General features: G+C 42.6%; 1 protein-coding gene across 2 annotated transcripts in view; it reads left to right on the top strand.

Annotated features, from left to right (window-relative positions):
- Window positions 1–1,340: 1,340 nt before the first annotated feature.
- The window catches only part of LOC116438084 (chondroitin sulfate proteoglycan 4-like), a 44,938-nt gene continuing 31,192 nt past the window's right edge, over window positions 1,341–15,086 (top strand). For both annotated transcript variants that reach the window (XM_032096657.1, XM_032096658.1), the window contains exons 1-2: window positions 1,341–1,511; window positions 14,459–14,622. In XM_032096657.1, the coding sequence (XP_031952548.1) occupies window positions 1,424–1,511; window positions 14,459–14,622 (252 nt within the window). In that variant the 5' untranslated portion in view covers window positions 1,341–1,423. The remainder of the gene's footprint in view (window positions 1,512–14,458; window positions 14,623–15,086) is intronic.

Consider the following 15,086-nt stretch of genomic DNA (forward strand, 5'->3'; position numbering starts at 1 on the left):
CTCTGGGCACAGATACCCCCTGCTGTCACAAACATTATTCTAAAAATGCAAACATAGCAAAGCCTGCCAAAAATTTCTAAGGAAAATCTAGACTAAATGATGATTGCAAACCTCAAAGGAAGAGAAGAACCAGACAGCTGACCCAGAAAGATATTAATGCCATCGCCATTTTACTCCTTTTTTTCAATTTTGGTTTCTCAGTTACTTACTCTGCTTGCTTAGTGTCAGATTTCAGGTCACAAATTCCAGCCCTATGTCTAAGGGAGTAACAAAGTTAAAAAAATAACCAACTTGTTGAGACACATTGTAACACACTCTTGCCAGCTGATAAAATCACAGAAAATTTTGTGACTGCAAGGCTGTTCCTGGCACAGATGATTTATGTAACGCAAGGCATGTCTGCATATTTGAATTAAGTACAGTAAAGGCTTGTAAATGACTAGCTCCAATGTCCTCTTTAAAAACATTTTCTAAGCTGAAACTTTGTCCTTTTAAGCACAGGACACCAGTGATGAAGCGTGAAATGCGTATTTTTTCTAATTTAGGATCTGTACTTTTTATAATGAGACCTTATCACTCTCTATAACTAGCTTGGAGAAGGTTGTAGCCAGGTGGGGATCAGCCTCTTCTCCCAGTAAACGAGAGGACATGGTCTTAAGCTGTGCCAGGGGAGGTTCAGGATGGACATTAGGAGGAATTTCTTCACAGAAAGGGTGATTAAACATTGGAACGGGCTGGCCAGGTGGATGGTGGAGACACTGTCTCTGGAGGTGTTTTAAGGAAAGCTGGTTGTGGCACTCACTGGCATGGTAGAGTTGAAATGGTGGTGTTCGGTCATAGGTTGGACTCAGTTCCAGAGCTCTTTTTCAACCTAATTGATTCTGTGATTCTGTAATCATCTCAGTTTCTGAAACTATTGTTCGGTATACCTGTAACACGTTTCTTCCATAAAGCAGTGTGATGTGTTTCTTTATGGACAGCATGCAAACACTCTGAGGGATGAAGATGCTCCAGGCAGGAGACGGAAGGTTTGGGGGTACCTCAGAGCGGCCTCCCCCTGCCACAGGCAGGCCATGGAGAGGGAGGGTGTGCAGCAGGTGAACGACTGACAACAGCTGTAACCCCCAACTGGGCAGGCCCCACCGCAAGCACAGGCTAATGTACAACCGTGAAGTGCAGCCCGGGCTGTGGGAAGGCACTGCCCCGTCTTCCGTCCCAGGGCAGTGCTCCTGGAGCTGGGGCGGGGAGGCGCAGGGACTGCGCTGTGAGGAGGGCGGGAAGGAGGGAGGAGGCTATCCCGGGACAGCGGGCGGGGAGCGCGGGTCGGGGCGGTGACGCTCTCCGCAGCTCCCCCTCCCCAGGGCTGCGCCGCTGCCCCAGCGCCGCCCGTGCTGGGGGAACCCGGCCGGGCCGCGCCTCCGGCATGGCCGGGGCGCCCGCTGCGCTGCTGCGGCCGGCGCTGCTGCTGCTGCTGCTGCTGGTGCTGTTTGCCGGCCGGCCCGCTCTCGCAGGTAGGGCCGTGGCGGGGGCCGGAAGGCACCTGCGCCCGCGGGGGAAGGGGCGGCCCGGCGCGGCCCGACCGCGGCCCCGGCGCGGGGGTTGCTCGGAGCGCTGGAGCGACTTGTCTGCGAAAGCAGCAGCCCGACGGGGAGTGCCCCTGCCCGGCGAGGGTCCCGTGCTCGGGCCGGCGGCAGCCGCCGCAGCCCCTTGGCCGGGAGTGGGGCCGGGCGGGCGGCGCAGGCGGCCGCACAGGTGGTGGGACAGAGGGCATTTTGTGAAGGCGTGGTGTCCTCTTGCCTTAAAGTGAAGGCCGAGCTGTCCGTTCAGGTGTGAGCCCGCCTTGTGACCGCTTTCCCTCCTACTGCAGAGACACTGAGAACTTGACACAGTTTCCTAATAAAAATGTGGATGTTTTGCAAGCAACGTGGATGTAAATTTTTCCACCCACTCCTTACCAGAACTGTAGTACGCCATGGGGAAAAGTGCTGAGGTACGAACGAATATTCCCTGCAATTCCTTCCCCTGCTCTGGCATGCATGTGAACTAGTAGTCCCGATGATAAGTATCAGTCAGAAACTGCAGGTATGTGGGTTTTAGCATACAACTTCAGCTGCCTTGTGCCTGGCTTTTCAAATGTGCCAAGACATGCCAGTCACTTTACCGGTAGTGATGCATGTTAAGGTGCAGGTCTTGGGCAGTCATCAAAACCATTGAAACAGCCAAAAACTTGAGCTGCAAGTTTTGGGTTTTTTTTCTTGAGATGCAACTTGAAGTACATTGCAATTTGAGCATCAAAGACTGGTAATAAAATTTATTGTTTAAATATTTTTTTTAAAGTAATGGATCAGCACGCAGTTGAAGCAGTGTGCTTTTTCATCCACCTTCATCCACCTTCTATCCCTCGTTGACAATCCCATGTGAGACAAACCAATCACCATAACTTTCCTTAGAAATGTTGAGTGGTCGTTTTCTGTGGTTGTGTGGCATCTGTTTCACTCGCTGAGAAGACTAGTTAGAAATGAACTAATATTTAATTGAAATTAAAAAAAAAAAAAAAGTTTTTACTTCAGAAGTTAATGAAGGGATTAAGTTCAGATACTATAAATGAAATACACCAATCCTGTCTTTCCATGAGAGAGTTTCAGTGTGTGGAGCTCTAAGTCATGTTCTCATCAGTTTTGTGAGTGAAGGCCCTGCAGCCAGAGTGGATGAAGGAATTTCTTTATTCCTCATAGAGATGTCTCAGACATATCAGGGGTGTCAGGGATGAGTGCCACTGAGATGGCAATCCCTAGTATAGTAGCATTGTCTTAAATGACATGACAAAGGGTTTTGTAGATATTACTGGGAGCAATGCTAGGCCAACCAGTGCTTCATGGCTTTCTGTTGCACTAGTGTCCTCTGTCCCTGGTGCTGCTGGCAGCGCAAGGTGAAGCCAGAGGATACATTTCCCAACCACCTGGTAGGGACTCAAGCCTGCTACTTCTAGGTGCACCAACCTGTGATGTTCTGGTTGAGCTGCCTTCAAGCTGAACTTTGCTGGGCCATGTGGGCTGACATTACCACGAGGAAACCTTGTTAAATTCCAGCTCTCTTCTTACTCTGAGTGCTGTCGTAGCTATAACCTTACCCAGACATAATCTAGTGAAAGGGAAGAAGACAGTTGAAGGCTGGAAAGAAAAAAAAAGTGCTAGTTTCTTATAGGCAATGAACTGAAATTAGGTATTAAGTTGCTTTCTAAACTCTTCAGTTTTCAATGAGTTTCTGTGATGGAACCAGAAAATAACATCAGCTCTGTTCATTTCATGTTCAGTGCTTTAACTACAGGACTGTCTTTTATCTGGAAATCTTAGAATATTTTGGTTTGGAAGGGACCTTTAAACATCATCATGTCTGGTGTGTAAAGCATTTTTAGATGCAACACAGGGATATTCTTCATTGTGTACATTTTAGATGAGTGTAAGACGCTTACACACTCTGGTCAATCTGGTTTGATTGACCCACAAAATCTCACTGAATTTTGTGCTCAGAAAGTGTAAGTCAACCCTGAGAATTCCCTTTTGAAAAATGATTACATTTAGCCTTAAAAGGCACTCCCAATGAATCTGGCAGCTTCCTTTTCCACTTCCATTTTTCTTGTGTCTCTTATGTGCTGTTGATACCATCTGCTCCCAGCTTAGATAAGCTGACAAAAATGGAGGAATATTTTTTTCATTATGAAGTGTCCTGTTTTGATTCTTTGGTGGTTTTTTCCCCCTCTTATTCTGCTGCGTTACTTTTGCTATTTGTACTTGTAGCAAAGCTTCATTAACCAAACTCCTGTTTTTGAAATATCAGCACCATGTTTTGGAGAGTGTAAGAATTGTAAGCAAACCATATTATGTATTCGTGGTAGTGGTGGTGTTTTTCAGTCTCAACAGTTGAATTTGATTTTATCTGTGATGAAGCAAGTACTGCGTTAAAAAAAGAATATTAAAAATATGGTTCCATCTAGCTGTAAAAGAAAAAGAAGCCATGAGTGCATTTTTTTTTCTAAGCATGTATTTCCTGGAATTTTTTTTCCCACAGTTGATTAATAGTAACGAATCAGACTGAAAGGAGGTTCACTTTTTCCTCCTGCAAAAGTAAGAAGTGTTGAGATCCACTGTAAGAGACTGGACTATCATCAGTATAGGATTACATCAGTGTAAGGACATTTTTAATTTCATCGCACTCATGAAGTTCTGATTAGGACTTTAAAAGTCATTCACTTGTGTTTTAATGGGCAGTCACACTAACTGTAAGGGTTTCTAACATGGGGTCATGTTTCAGTCAGAAAAAGTTAGCTACCAACTTGATTCTTCACTGTTGTTCAAAAGCAAAAAAAGCAATTATGAAATTAAGAAAGTGATTGTGGTCAAATTTTATTTTTTAACTGCTAGTTTCTTGAGCTTTGAATCAGCAGAACTGATTATATTCATTTCCAGAATATGCCACTCCTGACAATGCCATGAAATCTCTGGCAATTTCTTTTGCTATTTGCACTACATTTTAAAAAATAGTTATTTTTTCACTGTTGTGCTGTAAATCCAAACCACAGCACTGTACCAGCTACTAAGAAGAAAGTTAACTTTATCCCAGTCAAACCCAGGGCAGTTATGCAGACCTTTCCAAAGTTCCAGCAAAATGTCAGCCATGTAAGATACTCTTCTTGAAAGATTTTTCAGTTAAAGAATTTTTCTTTTTCTTCTATCTTCGTAGCATCTTTGTCATGCCACTTAGACAAGTTTTTTTTCAGAAACTTTAGCATATAGTAATTACTTTCAAAGTAACTGTGTGTAAGTGCTAGAATTCAGTAGGTATTTCTTTAAAATTTGAAGCTGGGATTCTTTTATGGTCATAGTGGTTTCAAACATGTTAGTGTCAGATTCAAGAAGAAAAAAATTCTGGAACAGATACTTGAAGCATGTGAGAAAAATCAGTTTGGGTCAGTTCTGTTCCAGGTGAGCTACTCAGTGCAGAAATGAAACATTGTAAAGCTACAAACGTTTGTAGGAGTGTCTGTATACCAGGGAATTGTCTTTGGAGAGGACTGGCAGCTCTTCAGTTGGTGCAGTGACTGAAATCTTGGACCTGGGTGCTAAGATGTGGTAGTGAGAAGGAGCTAGAGGAATGATTTGGTTCTGTGGGGAAGCTCTAGGCATGTTTATAAGTGTAAATTGTGAGTCCATGCAGTAATTGCAAATGCATTCTTTAATTTCTCATTCTGCCTTTTTTCTTAAAAACTTGTTACATTGGATACCTGGAATTTGGTGCTCTTTCACTAATGTTTTCTCCCTTTTAAATCTGTCTGCACTTGCGCTGTACAATCAGAGTAAACAAGGCTTTTAAAAGTTATTAATATCATAAAAGCTTATTTATGTTTGCTATTAATAGGCTTTGAATACATGTTTCCATCACTCAAATCCTATCCTAAGGGAGAGTCTTCCTGCTTTATTTATGCTGGTGGTTGTTTTTCCTGTGGTTTAGGGAAACAGAGGCCAGATCTGCCTCTTCATCTGTTGGGACCTGCATATTTTATCTTAATTACAGCAGAAACTACTGGGACTCAAAGTGGGTGTCATAGTTTGCCTGTCATTCAGTGCATGTGGACTCTTAAATGAGGCTTCAAGCTGCACTTTTATATAGCTGAAAGTATTTTTACTATTTGGAAGCCTGCTTTCACTTTACTTCTAGATTGTACAACCCTTCTACCTCTCAGTGAAGCACCATAAATAAATTGTTAGTACAGACGAAATGTGTAAATAGGAGAAATGTGTAAATAGGAGAAACAACTGCTCTCTTTTAAGAATGGAAGGACAAAGGCAGGGAGGGGGAAAAAACTTATACCACTTTAGTTTCTCTACAGCCTTGAAATGAGTTCTTGCAGAATGTATTTAGTAATCTGGTATTGGTGTGAAAAATATGCTGTGCAGAAAGAGTGGTTACACCAGTTTTTCACTAACCACAAGGGAAATGGGCTGTGCTCTTAGGAAGGGCTTCTACTTGAACATTCCAAATAGTAGAGTCAAAAACATACCCAAATTTGTCAACAGAGAGATAGAAGACCACTGTCATCTGAAAGATTAATATTTATCTGAGTTACCTGCGTGAGTTGCTTTCTGTTACTGTTACATCTTTGTGAATGAGCTGCAGGGGACAAGCTTCAAGGTGCGGATCTCAGCTGGACAATGGGAAGCTTATTCAGTCAAATTACTAAAGCAGGTGTTGCCTGTAGATACACAAGGGCTGATGAAACCAGTACCTCACCAGTCACAGCTGATGGATGTGCTTGTTACACTTTGTACCAGAGTGTGCTCTTAGGATGGATGAATTAACCTTTAATCTGACTTGGTGTTTTTCATATAGAAAGTTAAGTACCTTTATTTTCCTGAAGGGACATTGTACAGTTGGAGTAACTTGGGAGGGTGTGCATCAAAATGTAGTGGATAAGGACCTTCTCTATGTTTGTGGCTCCTAGATGCCAGTGCAGCACAGAATAACAGCAGATGGTGAGATAGTAGAGTGAAAAAAAACGGTAAATTCATTCCTGCCCCTTCATCCTCCTGTGTCCCCTGCCCCCTTCTTCTTGTTAATTCCTTTTTATACAGCCAGCCTGTAGAGCTCACCAATACTGCAGATTATTGATGAGGCCACTGCAGGAACTGTGATCTCAGCTGAGGAATTGCCATGGCACAGGAGTGACTTGACTCTGCAGTAGGCAGCAAACAAGCCATCAAAACACTGCCTCTGGCTCAGCAGTTCTGGAATTTAGAGAGGATCCTGACTGAAAATACATGGGTTATGTTAGACATAATAATTTACTTTTATGATTTTGTCTTTAATTACTAAGAAGTATAGATTCTATGACTTCTGGTAAAACAAAATATATATAGTTGTTTTCACAGCAAATCAGTGGGCTGCATGGGCACAGTTTGTCTGAGCAGCAGTAATTCTGCAGCCTTATCATAGCATTTATTGCAGTGTTGAGAACAGAAGATGAATATATTGGGTACTTAAAATAAAGTAGTATTTTTGTCCCTGTGAGAAGGATTTGGGATGTCTGAATGTATCTTAGGTGTTATCTACATTATTTTTTCTTACACTGTAGTTTTCTGGTGAAAGCTTTAAGTACTCTGGCACTGATAACCTCGTGAACATTTTGAAGACAAAAACGTTGTCCAAAATCTCTCTTCATGAAACTACAATATTTTTCTTTTCTGCTCAAAGATCAAATTATGTATTTCAATTTGTTTCATATTAAGGGGTGGTGGATACTAGGAGCAAGAAAGGGACCTGGTAAAATTTCCCTCTTTTTCATCTGGCATGAGTGTAAAACCCTCTTTGAATTACATATGTATAAAAATTTCTGGATTATTGGTTCAGGCACTGTAGGGAAAGCCTTTCTACATGACTTTCTTTGGGAGTAAGGTGTAAAAGGGATCCAAAGAAGTAAAGGATTGACATATCTGTAGATCTGGCTGTTTTCTATCCACAATGGAGACCAAAAGGAGTTGAGCAGACATGAAGTCTCCATTGAATTACTTCCAGTTAAGAAATGAGTGTGAAACTGTGATTCCAAGATCATTGTTCTTATGGCATTGCTGAGAAGATACTTGATCTCAGCTGAAAAAAAGATACTGACAGAAACAAAGAGAAAAAAAATCCATTCTTTCAGTTAGCTCTCTAGTTTTGATTGTGTTGTTGGATGATGGTGCATTGCTTGTGTTAACAGTGTGGTGAGTTTGAGCTTGGTTTCTTGTAGATAGATTTGTGGGGTTACTAATTTTGGCAGTGGAGAAGAGATGAGGCTTTTATTTCTTTGTGCTTTTGTACTAGTTTGAAAACAAACTAGTGGGAGACACCAAGTCAGAATAACAATTTAATAGGGCAATAAAAGGAGGGGGAAAAAAAATAAAGGCGGATAACACTGGGTTAAACTGACAGAGTCAGGATACAACCTGGCACCCTGTTAGTCAGGGTGGTGGTAGCAGTCTGGTAGAATGGTAGCTGCAGTCCTCCTGAAGTGGTGATCCTGTAGAAAAAGGGTCTGCTCTTCCTCAGAAGGTCCAGTGGTGGCTGTGCAGCTCCTGTCCTCTGGAAATCCAGTGGGAAGGTTCTCTCTGGTGTTCAGAATCTCAAATTATATCCAGGATGGAATGCTTGGTTCCTCCCTCTGGGTGGAGCATCTCACAATGGGGTAACGAGTCATGAGGCCAAGTGTTGATTAGGCTCATTAACAGAAGACAGTCCGGAGGGAGTTATCTCTGAGTCATGTGGCAGGACAATGATGGGCCATTAACAGCAAGATAGTCTGGGGGGAGGAGGCAAGGAAACACTGCCCCACCTGATTTCAACAGCTCATGAGGATGGTAATAGAATACGCCACAACCCAGGACAGCTCTGTGTACAGGAAGAAGAGAAAGACTACTCAAAGGGTAGCTGTTTGTAGTTCTAGCACAAGAGAATGAAAGCCAAACAAAATGATAACAGGCCAACCTAATATCACCACTGGGTGATGAGTGAGAAATCTTTTGCTCTGTTACTGTGAAAGCTTTTGCTATGCCTGGTTTCTCATGGTTGCTTCAAAGAGGGATGTTGTGGACAGAGCTGATCAAGAATCTTCAGTAAAATTACTTGAAATAAAATTTTCAAAACTTACACTTCCCGTATAAACATTGCCTGTTATGATGGAAACACAGGGAAGAATTTGTAGCCCCAGCCCCAGACTTGAGGGTTGGCTGTAAGGGAGAAGGAAGAAAGAGTGGGATCACAAATTAGCCAGTAAGTCAGGTTGAACAGATCTTTAAATTTGCATCCCAAGTGATTATGCCTCTATTTTTGTGAGCCTTTGTGTGTCTATTTCCGTGTACATAAATGGGCATTAATAGATCTGATTATTATTCTCAGCTGCTTTCACTTGCCTTTTCCATTTGAGGCACAGAGATGTTACAGAATAGGTTGTCTGCCCAGACAGACATACAGGGATTCCAAAGAAATCATTCCCTGTATGATATGTTGAATTCACCTGTTCCAGTAGCAAAGGACTTTCTAGGCTGGTATTGCTGGCTGAATTCCACTTATTTTCTGTAATGGTGCCATTAACATCAGATAGTCCATGACAATATGTCCTTCTTTCAAAAGCACCAGATCAATTTTGAGGTCAGTCATAACTCAGTTTCAACCAGAAATCATTCTAGAAGTGTCTGCTCTAGAGGAACTTGATTACTGTAGTGTAATGACATGCTTTTTAGTTTGGCGGATAATGAAGCAGAAATCATGCCAAGGCACTGTAGGTGGTTCAAAATCATGTTTGCTGCTGGATCCGTGCCTACCTGCCCCACCTTCAGTGATGGATTCTGACTCTGAAGAGCTTTATGGAAGGCAGAAGCTTTAACTTAGGTTTCTTTTTTTCTTTCCAGGAAGTTAATACATAGTATAAATATCAAACTGTTGCCCAGTGTGTCTTGGTTTGAAAGACAGGTGTCTGCTAAGGAAGGCAGAAGTCTCCCTTGGAATGGCAGATGCAACCCCCTTCCCTCCAAGTTATTATAATTTTGAAATCAAGGGCTTTTAGGCAAAGATGTGGGAAATAGGAATAACAGTTCTTCACTAATATATATATAACCAGTCAAACAAACAGCAATAACTCTGGCAGTAACAGCAAACAATCACAAACCCAGTCCCAGCCTTCTCGGCTGTCGGGCCCTTTCCCCTCGGGTGCAGTTCCGCTCGCAGCCGGCAGGGGCGCTGGCGGCTCCCGGTGAGCAGGGCAGGTGCGATGGTTCCCCCGCGGCTGCAGGGGGCGCTCCGGAGCGAGCTCGGGGAGCACGCGGCACCGGCGGCCTGGGATCCCGGGAAGGGATGGGACAAAGGCTTCACAAACCCCTGGGCAGCCGATCCCGGTGTCCGGCCGGACCCTCGGGAACAGCAGGCTGGAACGGCAGGCTGGAACGGCAGGGAGGAGCACAAATCCGGATGGCAGACGAGATGTATCCAAACGGGGAACCCCCCCGGGGGTCCGGGCAGGCAGAGTGAACAGGACTACAACGTAGCGAAGGCTCGAAGCAACAGTGGGGAAAGGCGGGCTTGGGATCCTGGGGCTTCTCCAGTAAAGAGGAAAAGCAGCCGAAGAAAGCAGACCCCCTCTCTCCCGAACGCAGAGACCAACTGCCCACACACCCAGGTGAAACAAAAAGAGCAGCCAGGTCTTTTGTTTTTCTGAAGTACCCAGTTATTTGCTCCCCTAGCAACATGTATGGGGGAAAATTCCTTTAACAGGAAAAAACCAAAAAATAAAACCTGGAAGAGCTCCTAAAACCCCATCACAGTGGTGCACTGCAAAATACTGACTTTACAGTTTCATTCTAGTTACTCTAAATTGCACTCAGTAATCCATAGATAGATAATGTCTCTGCTTAATTGCTTCCCCAAAAATCCATTGTTTTTTCCCCACATACTCAAGTCTATTGAAAAGTAATTTCCACCAGCAGCCATTACTTTTGACTCAGAAATACAACTGATTTTAGGGGTTGTACTACAGTGATCATAATAAAACTTTCAGGACATTGACATCTGTGAAAGATTTTGATTTTGCTTATTAATTTCTAACTCTACTGATAAAATACAATGAAATCTTTTAATTCCCAGTTCTATAGGGGTGCCAGGATATAATGTAGCAAAATTAATGTGACTGCTTCTTGGAGTCTCAGTAGGGTGAGGACAAGGGTCTACTCAGGGTGAAACCTTCTTGTACCCATAACATTATCCTGATGTGCAGTGCTGGAGGAAATGGAGGTTTTTTTGATTAAGATAGGTTATTTCAGACAGCTAGGTTATGCTTCCTGGGGTCTTTAGGAAGTGTCATGGCTTAACCCCAACTGATAACCAAGTACCACGTAGTCTCTTGCTCAGTCCCCCACTCCATGGTGGGATGGGGAGGATAATAAGGTGAAAAAAAGGTAAAACATGGATTGAGATAAGAACAGTTCAATAATTGAAACAAAGTAAAATATAATAGTAATGGAAAAGGAGACAACAAAAAGAGAGAGAGAAATAAAACCCCAAACCAACAAGTGATGTACAGTACAGTTCCTTGCCACCTGCTGACTGATAGCTGTTCCCCCAGTTCATACCCTGGGCATGTTGGAATATCCCTTTGGCCAGTTCAGGTCAGGTCTCCTGGCCATGCTCCCCCAGCCTCTTTGGGCACCTGATTGCTGCAGAGCACGGGACACTGAAATGTCCTGGATTTAGGGCGAGCACTGTTGAGCAACAACTAAAACATCAATGTGTCACCAACATTATTCTCTTAAAAAATGCAAAACACAGCACTGTACCAACTCCTAGGAAAAAATTAACTATCCCAGCCAAAACCAGGACAGGAAGACAGTATCTCAGTGAGCCATTTGCTGAGATAGAAATCAAAGGACTCCTCTCTCTTACCTGTGTTACTGGATCTAAACCTCTAGAGGGTAGGGACAATCTCCTGTAGTCCATCTGTGTGTTAGATAGATAGCACAGTTACACTGCTATAGTATGAATTTAGCATAATATAAAAAATTATAATTATTTAACCTATTTCCTGGCTTATTAGTTAGGCCTTGCTTGTACTGGGGATTTGTCTCTAGTTATGTTATTCCAATACTTGCTTTAAAGAGGAGGTCTTTATTTACCCCACAGAATAACATTTCTATGTACAACAAATGGCATAGGTCCTCTCAGTATATAAATTTAATATAAAGTCTGTAAGGTGTACTTGAGCTATTTGATGAAAGCTTCTTTCGAACTAGAAGCAAACTGCTGGGGAACAATTCCTTTTTGTTCCACTTGGAATCAATTTTTCTGTCCACAGTGGTGACTCTTCCTTTGGAAGAAATATGTATCTTTCAGTAACGTAAAGATCTTTCCTGTGTTTCTTTGGGTACTTAATATAACTCGATATTACATAGTTGTTTTCTGTTGGGTTTGCTGAAATCTTGTTCTTGGGAAAGCTGCCTAGAATTTTTATATATCCCACAGCAAATTTTTAGATACTATCATTGATTATTTCATGAGTTAGCTACTAAATGAGATTTATGATTTGGTACTCTGTGCACAATCCAGTTCAGAGTCAGAGTTAAAGCCACACTGCCTCTGCGTCCTTTCGGAGCAGTTCCCACTCAGCCCGGTCAGCTCCGGACGCAGGAGGCTGCGGGGGCCAGCCTCCGGAATCAGGGAAACCAGAGGTCTGGCTCGTGGGTCCTTCCACAGGACCGTGGCAATAGAGGCAGGTGGTGGAAGAAGGAGGCAGACTCCAATCTGGGTGAAATCCGGGAAGTTTATTGTGCCCTCGAGCACAACACCACATCTCCCAGGAAAACGCAGCTCAGAGTGAGCCTGGAAGGCTCGTGCAGCAGGTTTTATGGAGGGGGTGGCGACAAGGGAGGGATCACAAGGGTATCCAATCATGGAAGGGGAGGGTGCGGTCTATGGGATGAAGGGCGCACCAAGAGACCAATCAGGGGAAAGGAAGGGAGGGACCCTTTCCCCATGGCCAATCACTCGACGCTCCGGCCAGAGCTTTCTAGAAGCCTGGGAGGAGTGCCAACGCGATTGGCAGGGGCCCGGGAGGAGACAAGGAGGGAGAGTAAGGCAATTAACATGAAACTGGGAGGGTGCAAGCTGGGTTATCACAATAATACAAATCCAAAGGGGAGACCCAGACCAAACCAAACGGAAATACACTCCCACACCACACTATCAGTCATCAGAGTCATCAGAGTGTATTAGATTGAGCAAGGGGACAGCTAATGTAGGAACTGGAAAAATTAAACCTCAAAAGTCCTCTGCAGTTATGCTTGATTATAAAATGAGAAAATTATTTCACAATGAAGCTAAAAACTGCAAAATAAATATTTAACTGGTGGTGTTCTTACAAGCTGTATCCAAACACTGCTGAAAGCATCATAAACTTTGGCAGATGAAATTTGAAAATAGACAGGTGTGGGAAAAAAAAAAAAGGTCAAGGATCATATTGAAGGAATCAAAGCTTTTACTAAATCCTCCTTAAGTATATCAAGAACAAAAACCCTGCAGAGAGTCTGTGCAGCCAGTTGATTAAGTTACCAGTATAAAAGAAGCACTAAGAAAGGGCACGGCTACTGCAGAGAAGCCAAACTAAATGGTGTTTACTGCTGACTGGGAAGATTCCCAAAATGAAATTCTTTTTTTGGGGTGGAGGCAGGGGAGGAGCAGGGTTGACCTAAAACACTTGGGAGTGAAATTACTTGCTTGCTAAGTAATATCTGATCTTACGCTCTGGTACCTGAAGCCTGCATGGTGGCAGATTTTATGCCACTATTTAAAAGAAGAATTAGCAGGAGACTGTAAGTCTGACATCTGTAACTCAAATTTATAGGTACGGTAACAAGGATAAAAGATGCACAAGTGAGAAGGATCAACTTTGGGGAGTCTGTAAGATTTCTTTGAAGAGTTCTTTACAAACCCCCTGGAGTTTTCTTGATGGGGGTGGGTAAGGTGTCTAAGATTTAGAGTTTCAAAAGACTTCTGATAAAGTTTGCTGCCAAAGGCTTTTTAGCATTCATTGGAGTGCAGGGCTTTGTATATTAAGTAATTGATTAAATAGGGGGGGTGGTAAATAATTGATACATTTTTTTCATATGTCAGAGGAAAGTTACCAGCAGAGTTTTGAGGATTTGGTCTTAGGATCTGTGCTGTTCAGAATAGTAATAATGGGGATGGTAAAGGCAGTGAGTAGTCAAATGAAAAATCTTACTGATGTTACTGTTCCTCAGGGCAGAATAGAGGGGAGGAGACAGTAAAGGAGGCTTGTACAGATTTGAGTGACTGGCCAACAGGATGGCAGGGGTAGCTGGAGGTTGCATACAGGAGACAAGAGGGCAGTTTTGCCTGGAATAGAGGGATGAAAACATCTGAAAATGATTCAGGTGGCAGGAGACTTCTGAGTCTTCTCTGCAGAGATGGCGTAGGATGTCTCTGATGGAGATGTAAGAGCACGTTGTAGATGAAAATGTTTCCAAAGAGAAAATAGAGGAATACCTCAGAGAGAAATTCTTTGGCAACTACAAAATAGACTGGGTGTGACAAGCTCAGGAAAACACCTAAAGCAAACAAAAAAGAAGGAGTATTACAAAGAAATTATTCAGTGTAATTGCACGGTTCTTAAAATTCCCAGTTATCACCCTTGGAGATAAGAGTACTGGACTGTATTCATCCTTTGTCCATTCTGGTATGGCCATTGGGCTGTTACTAAATGGCTTGGACTGGTGAATTTGATATGTGAGATTTATTTTCATTTGTACATTAATAAGTATATAGAAAATAATATATATTTTTTACATATATTTAGGTATGGATAAGAAAAAGAGGTTTTTTTGTGTGATTAAATTTCGTGTTTATTATCCTTTATTTCTTTCAGTATCGTTTTATGGTGATAGCTTTGTGGAGCTGAACATGGCAAAAGCATCCCCTCAGACATCCTTACAGTTGCAGTTTCGAACAAGCAAGCCACAGGGACTGCTTCTTCTTGCAGCTGGGAAGACAGATTATTGTTTAATGGAGCTACGCTCAGGATATGTACAAGTATGCTTTATATCTGTAGCTAAGAAATGTATGTGTAGCCTGTATTGCTCAGAGTTTTTCTTAACAATATAATTAATCTTGTTTTTCTATAACAAGATATATAAACAAGTTTCTCTTCAAAGAAATGGAAAAATTTATACGTAATATAATCGATAATTTAAAAGTATGTCTTTTATTTCTTACAATTATAGTTATATCTCTATAACTGAGATCCTTTGAGAGCCTTTGCGATCTCTAGATCTTAAAATGAAGATAATTGTGTTCAAAGCATGAGCTTCAATAAAGGCAACATTTCAGATTTGATGATGTTAGCTTTACAGAAAGTGCTTGAATCTGAGTAATTGTTTTTCTGCAAGGTAGGTTCTTGAAAGATCACTTTCAGTAGGGTTCTCAGGAGCTGTTGTTCCTAGCAGAACTGCAAACGAGTCCATTCCAGCTTCTGCAGTTATGCAGAAGTTATGTCT

The sequence above is a fragment of the Corvus moneduloides genome, chromosome Z, assembly GCF_009650955.1.
Source record: "Corvus moneduloides isolate bCorMon1 chromosome Z, bCorMon1.pri, whole genome shotgun sequence".
NCBI classification, from domain to species: Eukaryota; Metazoa; Chordata; class Aves; order Passeriformes; family Corvidae; genus Corvus; species Corvus moneduloides.